Genomic DNA, 13,167 nt, shown 5'->3' with positions numbered 1-13,167 from the left:
GGATGTTTCATGAATCACTTACTACTTGCAATCCTATTTTTTTCTTGTGAAAACAAAACCTATTTTCAAGAAACATTTGGGATATATGCAATAAGTACATGTGTTATTTCAGATGACTTCCAAACGCTGCCACTGTACACATTTATGTTTTCTTGCAGCCCTTCATTGATATTTCCAGATGTGACCAACAGTTACATTTAAAGTTTAATTTTAAACTATGTTATGTTCATTTAAACAATGATTCATGTTATTTCAGCCAGTGTCTTTGAAAGTGATAAAGTCTTTGATGCGTTAAGTAATTATCATTTTTCAGATGTAGTCTCTTGAATGTGGATTGTTAAATGCTCTCTGCAAAGGAAAATAAGAACTGAGTCATTACTCCAAAGTAAGGACTTACAGGAAAAAAATTGTATGTACATTTATTATAGAAATCAGTTATTCATTAAGGTCCCATGGTGCATGTCAGTGTCTTATGTGGATTGTATGCTTTCTCTTAGTGAATGTCAGGGCTTCAGTTCCGAAGTGCACACGTGCACTCAGGTCTGCAATGATTGGTAGCCTAGTCTCGTACATAATCAGCTTCACAAATACCAGGGTTCAGATACACCTGGTCTGTCAAGAAGAGTTCTGAGCCTGGGGAATCAGCATTTAGGTTTTACAATTTATAGCTCTCCAGTGGCATTTCTGTCCAGAGATGCTGACTGAATTCAACCTAAATTACCTTTAAGTTGTAGCTGCTTAGAAGGAAACTAGGTTTGTTCCTCATTGTTTCTTGTCCTCTACGGAAGGGAAAAATAAAAGGAAATAGAGGGAAGCTTGGTTTGTATTCCTTAATAGTGTTATGGTGGGACATGGGGAAATACAGAAACAGAAAAGTAAATTTAGGTTCCGTTCAGTTTTGGATTTTCCCTGTTTAGTTTAAGTATGGTAACCACTTTTACAGACTGCGTTGTTAGTGGATGTTGCTTATTTACGCATGTGTTTTCAGTCGATAGAGAGATTTAGGTCATTTTTACTGTAGTCTTTAAAGGAGACCTTTGAGAGTAAAATTTTGGATTGCTCTTCTAAAACAAAATGTTAATTCACTGAACAGATTACCTGGGAAATAATTTATAATATGTTGTATATGTTTCACTCATTTGGAAAGCTTGGAAAAGTTATGTAATGCTTTTTTTTTTATTATAATTGTCTTATTGTTAAGTATGTTCTACTATTTACTTTGCAGGTAAAATATACTCAGGACCAAAAACAGATGAAAGGTAGACCAAGTCTGATTTTAGATACACCTGGTCTGAGACATGTCAGAGAAGCACAAAATCATATTTCAATGGTAGGGTACAACCAACCAGATCCTTCTTCTCACAACTAAAATATACTAAGGAACGACACCACCCAGTGTACTGACGGCATTAGTTCACCATTAATCTGGATAACTAACAAAGCATGGAAGTGCAGATGGGCCTGTCCTTTTGGGGAGACTTTAATTACACTGAAATGTAATGGAGATATTCGGTCTAATAAAATAATTTTTCTCAGAGATTTTTGGGTGTGTTTTTATTTCTAACATGACTACTATAAATGCATTTTATGAAAGACATTTATTTGCCTGGACTTATTTCCAGTTAATTTTAAGACAGGGTGTGGTGTGTGTGCATGTTGCAAAGAATATTTTAAAAAATGTATGTTTTTAAAAACAGCTTAACGAGATGTAATTTATATACCATGAAGTTTACCCATTGAAAGTGTACAATTCAGTACTTTCTGTGATAATTTACAGAGTTGAACAACCCTATTCCAATTTCAGAATATGAAAATGTATATTTTGAAGTATATGTAAGTTTTTGTAATTACACACAAAAATTGTATATATATATATAATTATTTGTAACTCTCTTAATTTTAAATAATACTCTTTTCTTGAATAATTGCATGGAAATAGCTTATCATTTTATTGCATGTTAAAGATTAAGAAATAGGAAATTAATTTGTACCTAAGTTAGTACATTTTAATTTGTACCTAAGTTAGTACATTTTAGAGAGTAACCAGGATATATATATATACATATATATACATATATACATACATTTACATTTTTACTGACATACTGGTTTATATATAATTTAAAAGAGCTGCTAACCATAATGATGAAGAACAGCACTTGATTCCTAATACTAGGAAGTTGAAGTTTCAGACGTTATTTTTGGAGTATTTGGAAAAGATGCACATATGTAGAAAATAATTGAGATGTATAATAGCTGGTGCAGTGACAGCTGTCATATTAAAATTTTGTGAGTTACGTAGCAATCAGGAAATTTCAGTTTGAGTTAATAGGGTTTTTCCCTTTTTTCCAGGTAAAATATCATGAAGATTTTGAAAAGACCAAGGGGAGGGGCTTCACTCCTGTCGTGGATGACCCTGTGACAGAGCGAGTGAGGAAGAACACCCAGGTGGTCAGCGATGCCGCTTACAAAGGTGTCCATCCTCACCTGGTGGAGATGGACAGAAGACCTGGAATCATTGTTGGTAAGCCAATGGTCCTTCTCGGCAGGTCTGCAGGGGCAAAGATCACGCTTGCCCTAGCTTTAGAATTAGCCTCCGTGTTCATTGGCCTCCTCCTCAAGTGTTTGATGGGGTGCCCAGCTGAAAATGGACCATAGGCAAAGTCTTATTGTTTATACCATGTTGAATGGGATTCATGGCAGTCGCCAGATATCATGCAAATCCTTTCTGTGATTGGACATTCTCTGTCTTTACTAACTTTCTGGTCTTAAGAATGTTTCTGCTTGTTAAGCAAAGCAGCAGCCCAAATATTAGACATAGGTGATTAACAAAGGTTGGATGATTATTTTGTTTTTCCTTTGGCTAATGTCCTTGATCAATACATCGTACTACAGACATCATCTGCATGGGTGACAGAAATAATCCCACTTAGGTCACTTCACCACAAGCAGATGTCCCAAAGAGATTCTGATTGTATTCCATGATACAAATAGCGTATATTTTTTTGAACATTGTCTCTGAACTCGGATAATCGAGAGCTTTCTAAAAGTCCCCTAAACTGGAGAGGAAGGAACCTTCTCTTCCTGCTGTTCCTTCTACTCAGGGGAAATCTTAGGAACATACCACTGTGGAATGGAGGCTGAGACAGCAAAGATCAGACCAAAGAGTAAGACAGGGCTAGACAGGAGAGTTATTGATTTTTCCACATATGTCGACAACCCATACTGCTAAATGACTGTTGTCTTCTTCAGAGCAGTTGGCCTCTGATTTTTTGTAGCTGGTCCAATTATATTGCTCAAATAATATTTTTGGTAACCATACAACAGTGCGTCTCAGTAGTCCGAGTGTTAGGTTAACTTTAAAGGTAAAAAGCTTGTTTTGGGCAGTTAGTGAAAAGCCATTTAGAGGTGAGTGGGTGAGGAAAGTGTGTATTGGATGGGCTCATGTCTTCGTATAAATCAAGGTACTGAAGTCAGGGCACTGAGTGATTTGGATGGTTATTAGGCGGCTCTGAAAGTATTTTCCAAAGAGGGATTCTGAACATATTTGTAGGCAGTTGATAGCTTTGTTGATCTTCCCAAGTTGATTGCTTAAAAGGATCACATTAAGTTAGATGAGTTATGATGTTTTTGTCAAAAGAATTACAGACTTAGAGTTTCGTTGCTTTGTGTTAACATCTCATAGGGATGGTGCAGAGGGTCTGACTCACCCCACAAAGGTGGAAATGCTGAAGTCTGCACAGCTTACACCGGAGTCCCACCCTAGATCAGGAGCCAAGAATGGATGTGAGATCTTGCTAGAAGCTGTGAGATTGTCTAGACTTTGAGCTTTCAGCATTCAGTGCTCGTGACCTTTGAGATAGAGATTATTATTTAAAAAAAAAAAAAGGGCTCTATACCTCTAAATTATTCACTTCTTGGGCCATCCAGAAGTTAGTTTATTTTGTCTAATTAGGGGAACTGTTTTCTATTGAGGACTTGCCGGTGAAACCACAAAATGGACTACATTGAACAAACATTAAACTTCTGAGCCAGGCATGGAATACGGGTTTAGAGATTTTCTGAGTAATTCAGACTTAAGTCCTTTTGTTTGTCTTCTATTTTTGTTGGAGGCTCTGCTACTTACTGGTTGTAACTTTGGCCAAGCTAACTCAATCTCTCTCTGCCTCAGTTTCCTCATCTATAAAATGGAGATAGTGATAGTACCTACTTTCATTTGTTATAAAGCTTAAATGATTTGTGTTATACCTGAGCATAGTGCCTAGTGTATGGTAAGCCCGACATACTATTAATTAAAGACAGACAAGTAGATCTGCAGTTCCAGGTTACTAATTAATTGATTTTACTCAAGCTCCATTTCTGCCACATGTCCGTAATTAGGTTTTTATTTCCCTGTTGTTGGTAGAACACTACACAGATCATTTTAGGACCTGATAACCAGTAGATGGCAAGACTGATAAACCCAGAAGTTAGTAGATTTGGATTTTGCTTCCAGCTGAAATAGGAGACTAAATAGTCTTGCACAGTCTGATTACTAACCGCGGCAGTGACCTCATCTTTGTTCCACTGAGAGCAGGAAGCTGCTCCTTGTTCATCTGTGGATCCCTCGTGGGTCCTTGCTCCGTGCCTTGCTTTAATTGCACTTTCCTAATAAATGTTGTGCGTTCGCTTGGACTGACTGTCTCAGAATGAAAACTGGGCTGCCACTTGCCCATATTTTAAACACTTGTTTCTGTTATAGGGAGAGACATTTTTGTTTTGTTTTCTCGGACAAAAAACTCTCAGTCACTTCCCGTGAATTACATGTCCTTATTCAGGAGTTTTCCTCAAGCATTTCACCGGTTTCAGTGTGTGGGAGCACGCGTGATGGGGTTCAGGGATGTGGGGAGGCCGCACAGAGCTGTCTGGTGTGCACGTGTACTGAGTGATGAGTCACAGGTTCCACAGGGAGGGTCAGTGAAGAATAAACAGGGCAACTTAAATCTGATCATAAAGCTTCCTTAAATCCTGGTGAATACGAATTCCCTTTGCTCTCCTCTGATGTCTGCAGCCCAGTGAGTTTGCTTATTCCCATTTGCTCCTTACAGATGTCCGCTTGACTCTGGTGCTGACTTTCTTTTTAAATTCATTCTTGATTTGTTCGTTTCTTTCTTTTGGTAAAAGACCTCAAGGTTTGGCGCACCGATCCCGGCTCCATCTTCGACATTGATCCCCTGGAAGACAATATTCAGTCTAGAAGTCTACATATGCTCTCTGGTACTGCTTACATTTCGAGCTCCTCTCCATTTATGTAATTTTGTCCTGACAGTGAAGCTACGCTGAGCTGTAGAGGTTCACTATGCCAACTGTGTAATGTCAATTATAAAGTTGAGAATTCAAAAAACCAAAAAAGTGGCTAGGCTGCTTTAAACTACCATTAAGCATTTATGAAAATAAAACTTGCAAGAGGGCTCTTTAATATATCCAAATTAGTTTGTTCTAGAGTCATTTAGAAAGGCATCTAGAGCTTCCTTACATCTGCTTTTTTATTAGTGAATATGACTTTATAGGTTTTCTGCGCTTTCAAATGCAGTTAATTTGGATTGCACTAAACTGCCAAGACATAAAGGAGATTTGTTTCATGAAAAATGATGTTACAACATTTTAAATGTAGATTTAGAGAATTATACATAAAACTGTGGGGAAGTTTTCTATATAGCATCATAAATGTCTTAAAATAGACTTTCAAGTATCCTTAAAATTTATATAATTTTGTATAATCCAAAATTTATAGTTTACGTAAGAAGTTTGACTTTTAATTTAGACTGCATGATTAAAATTAAGAGCAAAAACCGGACGGTTCGTATATCTGTGTATAGTAATAGAATGGTTTGACATTTCAGACTTTCAGACCATGTTTAGCAAACTGAAGCTTTGACGGTTATACGGTTATTTTAAACAATCAAAAATAGACATAGATCATTTAGGTCTTACCCTCCCCCCTAATTTCTACTCTGGATTTAATTGCTGACATTAATAAAATTGAAAGCCCAAGGCAAAGTAGGGATTCTAATACTTTTATAGTCAATTTGATCCATATAATCAGCCAAACTGTCATGTAACTTTTCTAAAAATAAAGGGAACAAATGCTGTATGCTTGGTGATACTTGAAAACAATTATTTATAACCAGATGTTAAGTTTGAGAGAAATTTATTAGTTTGCCAATGTTTTCATAGTTCTTGTCAATTTCTCATCCTTCCGTCTCTCCTTTAAGATTTAGATTTAAAAAATGAGTATAAACGATCATTAAGTCAACGATAAAGTTGATGCAATGTACGCTGAAGTTTGGGAATCGGTGATTAGAGCTTATAATAGCTGAGCTTTAGGATTGTTATTTAATGAAAGGTTGTTTTTCTTTCTCGTTAAACTTTTAAGTATGTATTTGTTTCCTTTGTTCTTCAGTTCACTTAATGCAAGTATGAATGTTTTCCCTCCAATATAGAAAAGGCAAGTCACTACAGGAGACAGCGGTCTCGATCTCATTCGAGCAGTACCTTTGGGACAGGTCTGGGAGATGACAAGTCAGAACTATCAGAGGTTTACCCTAGCTTTTCGTGTTGCAGTGAGTTCACAAGACCGTCTGATGAAGGAGGTATCGGACATGAACCACTCTCAAAGAAAATTAATTCATTTTTTAAACTGTTTCACACGTGTGTTCCTAATACATTTTTTTCCCTCACCTTTTGCAGACACACTTAGCCTGGGTATATTTGAAAATTTTAAATCATGTTTACACAGTTAAGAGTCCTTTTTGTTAAACTACTAATTTGCATTTTTGCATGTTCGGTTTTCCTGTCTTACTTCACTATTTTCACTGCAAATGGATCTTTAGTGACAAAAGGGTCTTGGGATTTGCTACTTGAGTCTATTTCACGGGAGTTGTACGTATGTGATGGATATACAAGCTAGAGTGGAAACGAGTTCTGCAGAGTTTGTATCTGATTTCCATTAAGGAAAATCATTCTTATAGTTACGTTTTAGTGGCTGAGAGGTTGCTATGAAATATGTGTGTTTAAATATTTATATACATTTACAGTTAGAGTTAGATCTTGTGAAAAAGTAATTGAGTATGATGCTTGGGATATTCGTTTTTTTAATGGGAAATACTATTGATTGTTAATAATCTCTGTCTTTTATATACCCATCCTTTCCTTCTGTTTTCTGCATCCAATTGGTGGATTAGGTCTAGAACTTTTAGTTGAAATGGTTTTGGATGTTAAACTAATTTTACTGATAAAGCTGTTATTAAAGGCTTATTTTTTATTTTTATTTTATTTTTTGGTGACAACATTTATGTTTTACTCTCATCAAATTTCAATTAAACAATACAATTTTATCAACTATAGTGTCCATGTTATACGATCCTCAGACCTTATTCATTGTATAGCTGAAAGTTTGTATCCTTTTACCGACTCTCACCCTATGTCCCACACCTCCCCAGACCCTGGCAACCACTTTTCTACTCTGTGTTTCATGATTTTTGACCTTTTCTTTTTTTTTCCTTTTTGATTCCCCGTTGGTAGAAAATTTTTAAGATCTCTTTTTCTCTCTGATTATAGTGAAATGTTTATAAATTAGTTTTGCTCTGCTGTATAAGATAGATGTCAAGGGTGTCCCCTTTCTGTTTCTGGTTCTCTAACAAAGGGTTTAGTAACTTCTTACGGGTCTTTTTGTTTGTTTGTTTTTGTTTTGTTTTGTTTTTAAATAACTTGGAGCTATTGATGTTTTTCCTTCAGTCTCTGTGGTTCTGGAGTTGGAGAATAATGTCGATGCCTGATGAGATAAATAAAAGCCAAAGCAAAGAGAACACATTTCTATCAACCTTATTTAACTTCACCTCAGGTCAGCATGCTGGAGTTGATGTGTCTCCCGAGTGCAATGCACCCTAGAGTCTTTTCTTCTTCAGTGACCCTTTCACTTCGTAGCTGTCCACACCAGTGCAGCATCCACTCTTTTATTCACCACACGTTTGTCCAGTGCTCTTTGTACACCAGCCCAGAGCTTGGGTCCGGCAAGGCATACAGCAGTGCGTGAAAGACACGTGCATTTGCTCTGAGGGCTTAGAGTGTGGTGAACCCTGACATGAAGCAGATACTTACCCAAGTACTCGATAATGATGAGAAGAGAAAGCACTATGAGCGGAGGGCAGGGGGGCTATGGGACGCATTCCAGGGGAATTCCATCTGGCCTTGATGTCAGGGACGCCTTCACCAGGGAGAAGATTTGAGCAGAGATATGAATGCTGAATGGAAGTTAAATAAACCAAGGGGGTTTTGGGGGAGAAATGTTCCTGGAAAGAGAACAGAGCAGTGAAACGGTGTGTCAGTGGGACATTCAAATGGAGGCATGGAGTAGGCAGAGTTCAGAGGAGAAGCTGGCACTGGAGATAAGCGGGTAGTCATTGTCTGCGTCGATGATAAGGTCTTGGATGAATTCAGAGAAGAATTCAGAGACTGCCGCTGCAGACGTCTCAGCTCCCTCTGAGCCAGTAGACTTTCATACCGTGTTTAGCAAACTGAAGCTTTGACAGTTATGCAATTATTTTAAACAATTAAAAACAGACATAGGTCATTTAGGTCTTGCCCGGCCCCTGATTTCTACTCTGGATTTAATTACTGGCATTAATAAAATTGAAAGCCCAAGGCAAGGTAGGGATTCTAATACTTTTGTAGTCAATTTGATCCACATAATCAGCCAAATTGTCATTTAATTTTCTAAAAAGAATGAAAAGGCAACAAATGCTGTTAGAATGGCTATCGTCAATAAATCAACAAACACGTGTAGGCGAGGATGTGGAGAAAAGGGAACCCTCGTGTACTGTTTGTTGGTGGGATTGCAGATAGGTACAGCCACTACGGAAAACAGCATGGAGATTCCTCAAAAACTTAAAAATGGAAAAATTTTTTTGAAGCGTTAAGTCGGATCATGTCACTCATGCTACCATTTCAAGTGTGACTATAACCCCCATCCTCGCCATCATTGGCTGACAAGGCCCTCGCCCCATCTGGGCCCTGGCTGCCGCCCTGAACTCATTCCTGCCATTCTCAGGACACTCGCCCACACTGCCATCCTGGTCTTCCTACTTCACTCGAACCTTCCAAGAAAGCTCCTACCTGGGCCTCTGCACTTACTGTTCCCTCTGCCTGGAACACTCCCACCACCCCATATTTTCTAGCCTCACCCCATTTTTCATGTTTCTGTTCAGATGTCACTTTATCAGAGAGACTCCCTCTAACTACCAGAGATAAAATAGCTACTCCTGTGCTGTCTGTCGCTTTACCTTGCTTTCGTTTGCTTCACAGCATTTGACTCCACCTGCGATATTATATCCGGAGGGTGCCAAAAAAATGTATACACATTTTAAGAAAGGAAAACTGTATTAAAATTGTAATACTCAATATATACCGATAACAAAAGATGAATACAAGTCATGTTTGACTTCTGCAATGACAAGAGGTGCTCCAAGTGGTTACCATCAGTGTCCAGACACTGCTGATTACAGCAAACTACTGCTTGAGCAACGTTGACCAAAGTGTCCACTTGTATATACTTTTTTGGCACCCCTAGTATTTGTTTATTTGTCTATCTCTACCTCACTAGAATAGAAGCCCCACAAGAGCAGGGATTTTGGCTGGTTTGTTTACTAATATATTTTCACCTCTTAGAATAAGCACTCAGCAAATAGTCAGTGAATGAATAAAATGGCCAAATTAAATTTTTTTCTGCTCATTTTTTTATTGAGATATAATTGACATATAACATAGTATTAATTTTAGGTGTACAATACATTAATCTTTTAAATACTAGAACTGAAATATAAATCTAAGTAGTTTTTTAAAATACTATTCTGTTGTGTAAGGCTTTCAAGAAAATTCTTGCATTTTTATTTTGATGATGTTTTGATATATTTCAATAACATTAAAGCACAGCTGAAAAAATCCTAAAGTGGAAACATTCCCAGTGTATTTTTTTTCTTGGTGGGGCAGGAAAAGAGTAGTATCCATGACTTTTTGGTTGCTTTGAAATTTAGGGTCCCCTTTGAAATGTGTTCTATGCTGGGCCTTGGAAAGGAGGTACTGATTGTCTCTGTGGAGGGATGAAACTTTTGTGATGATGACAGCTGTTTGATGAAAACCTTTCGTGTCTATAATGGTAACAGTCAATCATCTGCATTTGTTTAAATACTATTCTAGAAATTGAAAAGGATTTTAGAAAAAGACATGTTAGTGGTAAGAGGAAGCAAAAGAAAATGATCATAGTATTTAGAAATGCCACTTCTTTTTCATCCAGATTTTGTTGGTTTCTTTAAATTTAGATTAGGATTTTTTTTTATGATAAAGTTTGTTATGTCCCAGAGAGATGTCCTGTAATATGGGGGTGTGTGTGGCAGTGCTGTACTGCAGGGGACACCACGCCGTGCAGAGAACAAGACGTGGAACTTCACCCTCACTCTCATTTGGGTTTGCATAAGGTTAGTAGGCTCAGATTCCACATCTGTAACTAGAAGGATATAGAAGAAGAAGCTTTCTAAGATATTTTACATTTCCCAAGCTAAGTGCCATAAACTTAACGTTAATTTTCTGTCTGTACCTCCTATGTATGAGAATGTGTTCATGTCCTGAAAGTGATCTGTCTTACTTTGTGGAGTAAATGGCTGGGCAGTGATGAGAGTCCTAGTTTTAGGGTCCTTGTTATGGGTTAGAAAAAATTCTGATTGTTAGCACAAAGGGTGAAACAATCAGCTCATTTCCTTGAGGCAAAAGTACAGTGTTTTCATCATTCCCATTTGGTTTTCATGAGCATTAACATAGAAGCCTTGTCCTTGAAGTTTTTATCGTTGTTTTAGTTATGTGTTTCTCATGGTATTTTCCCAGCTTGCTTTGATTGCTAAATATTTTCATTTTCTTATGTGATTATTTTGGGCTTTCTTGACATTTCAATCTACTTTCCAAAGTGTTAAGTTACCAAAGAGTTTTCATTTTACATCTCTACTTTGTTACTTTGATGCAATAAAAAAAAAGAAGGTTTTATTTAAACTCCATCGAATTTTGGGTTGATTCCTAAATAATATTTGAAATTATCTTTATTGCCTTTTGGTATTGGATTAGGTTAACTTATTTTCATTTGATACAGTTTCTTGAGTGGAAATAATTCTGATGGTTTCTGCTTATTTCCCTTCGAGGTTTTCTTTGATCTCCATGTTTGTCTTTAGTTCACTTGCCTGCAACATGTATTTGCCTTCGGGTACCACTTTTTATTTCTTTGGTTTTCCTTAAGTTCTAGTGCTCTGTACTGCTAGCATTTTTACGTTGCAATCTCTCGTCCCTCGTTTACTCTTCTCACTTTGAACTTGTGTTCAGTTTCGCTTTGGGTATGTGTTTCTGTCTTCATCCGGAGCATACAAGTATGATATCAAGGGAAAAGCAGATATACTTTTCAAACAGACATTTCACAAGTGTTTCAACCTTGTGAACATTTTCATTGTGCTGTGAAAGAATCTTATTGGGATGACCGGCCTTCACTGATGGAAAACACTTTTCTGAGTCCTGTGACAGCCCTAGCTGGGCTGTGCTTATAGCACTCCATCCCATGTAATACACTCTCAAAAGAGGTTAGATTGGAAGAGATGCTTCAGTACGTTCTGGAACTGTCAGTATATTGTCCATAAGCATACAAGAGGGCGGTATACTAAGTAAGTAGCCAATTGTCCTCGTGTTTTATAGGCTCCCATAACTGCATCTGTTCATTCACCAAACATTTACCTAGTATCTCCTGTCTGTGTAAGATGCTGGGACCACAAACACAAAAGATACAGTTATTGTCATCAAAGAACTCACATTCTGGTGGGCAAACCAGATGCATAAACCCGTTTTGCTTAGGAAGGTATTATGATGGAGTAATGCCTAGGCTTAGAATTAGCCAGGAAATGGGAAAAAGTTTTAGGTGGAAAAGTAGCATGTGAGAGAACACAGAACATTGGAAGCTTGGTGCCTTTTGGCACATCTGGAGCCCGGGGACTGCGTGTGTCTAGGAGATGGGCTGAAGAAGACCAGACCAGTGTGTGGCAGTGCTGAGCCAAGTGTTTTCAGAGGTAGGGTCCATCTGAACATAATTTCAGGGCACTTTCCTTGGGCTCTAGCTTGTAGGAGATGTATAGGCTACTTAGAGGACCAGTTACTCAGACGGGTAGGTGGTTGAGTCTCTCTGCTTTGGGATCTTGTCTTAGAATCCAGTCTGCACCGGATGAGTTAAATTCTACCAACAGCATCAACTCCTTGGGCATCAAGTGACCAGAGGCCTTCTTAGGAGTCCTCTGAAGGGGCTAATGGTGTGGAGACAGCACTGTGGACTTTTATTTCAAGCTTCATAGCCTGTCTTATTGTTGACATTTGTCATTTGCTTAGAAGAGCAGAAACACTAAAACCAAAGCACCTTCCTACTCTGTTGACTCCTGGACTCCAGACAAAATAGCCAAGTGCTAGATGTTTAATAGATATCTCAAGTCTTATGTCTGGTAACAGAATCTTATTTTCTATTTTAACAAAGAAACCTATATCTGTTCTTTTTTTTGGTTCACCATTCCAGCTGATGATACACTCATTCACCGTAGTACTCAGGCAAAAACCGTGGCGTCATTCTTATCACCTTTCTTCCTCTCACCTTCCTTCACATCTAATCCATCCGTTAGCCTGTTGGCTCTATCTTCAAAATGTATCTGTCCTGAATCCAGCCCCTTCTCACCACTTCCGATGCACCCTAAGTGAATCACCATCCTGTCTGCTTGAGAATGTAAAAATAGGCTCCTGGTCTTTGTAATTCTATTCTTGCCCCCTTCAGTCTGGCCTCCCCCAGCTGCCATTGATCCTGTAAGAATTTGCACCTGATCGCATAACATTTTTGCTGAAAATACTCTAATGGCTTCCAATCACACTTGGACTGAAAACCATGGTCTACAGTCTGTAAGGTGTTGCAGAGTCCAACCCTCAATCATGTCTCTGATTTCATCTTCCACAAGCCTCCTTGCTCCAGCCACACAGGTCACCTGGCTGTTTTAGCATGCCAGCCATTCTTCCACCTTGAACCTTTGTAACCACTTGTCCCTTTACCTGGAACCCAGGTGTTTTTGT

The 13,167-nt window shown here is 38.1% G+C and overlaps 1 protein-coding gene across 1 annotated transcript in view; it reads left to right on the top strand.

The window, feature by feature from the left end:
• The window catches only part of NEBL (nebulette), a 114,364-nt gene that overhangs the window by 80,731 nt on the left and 20,466 nt on the right, over positions 1-13,167 (top strand). Inside the window, exons 22-25 of the mRNA XM_033100588.1 lie at positions 1,226-1,330; positions 2,353-2,524; positions 5,164-5,256; positions 6,483-6,632. Of these exons, the coding sequence (XP_032956479.1) occupies positions 1,226-1,330; positions 2,353-2,524; positions 5,164-5,256; positions 6,483-6,632 (520 nt within the window). The remainder of the gene's footprint in view (positions 1-1,225; positions 1,331-2,352; positions 2,525-5,163; positions 5,257-6,482; positions 6,633-13,167) is intronic.

The sequence above is a fragment of the Rhinolophus ferrumequinum genome (assembly GCF_004115265.2).
Source record: "Rhinolophus ferrumequinum isolate MPI-CBG mRhiFer1 chromosome 5 unlocalized genomic scaffold, mRhiFer1_v1.p scaffold_110_arrow_ctg1, whole genome shotgun sequence".
NCBI classification, from domain to species: Eukaryota; Metazoa; Chordata; class Mammalia; order Chiroptera; family Rhinolophidae; genus Rhinolophus; species Rhinolophus ferrumequinum.
The sequence above is the reverse complement of the archived record's forward strand: the minus strand, read 5'-3'. Positions and strand labels throughout refer to the sequence as shown.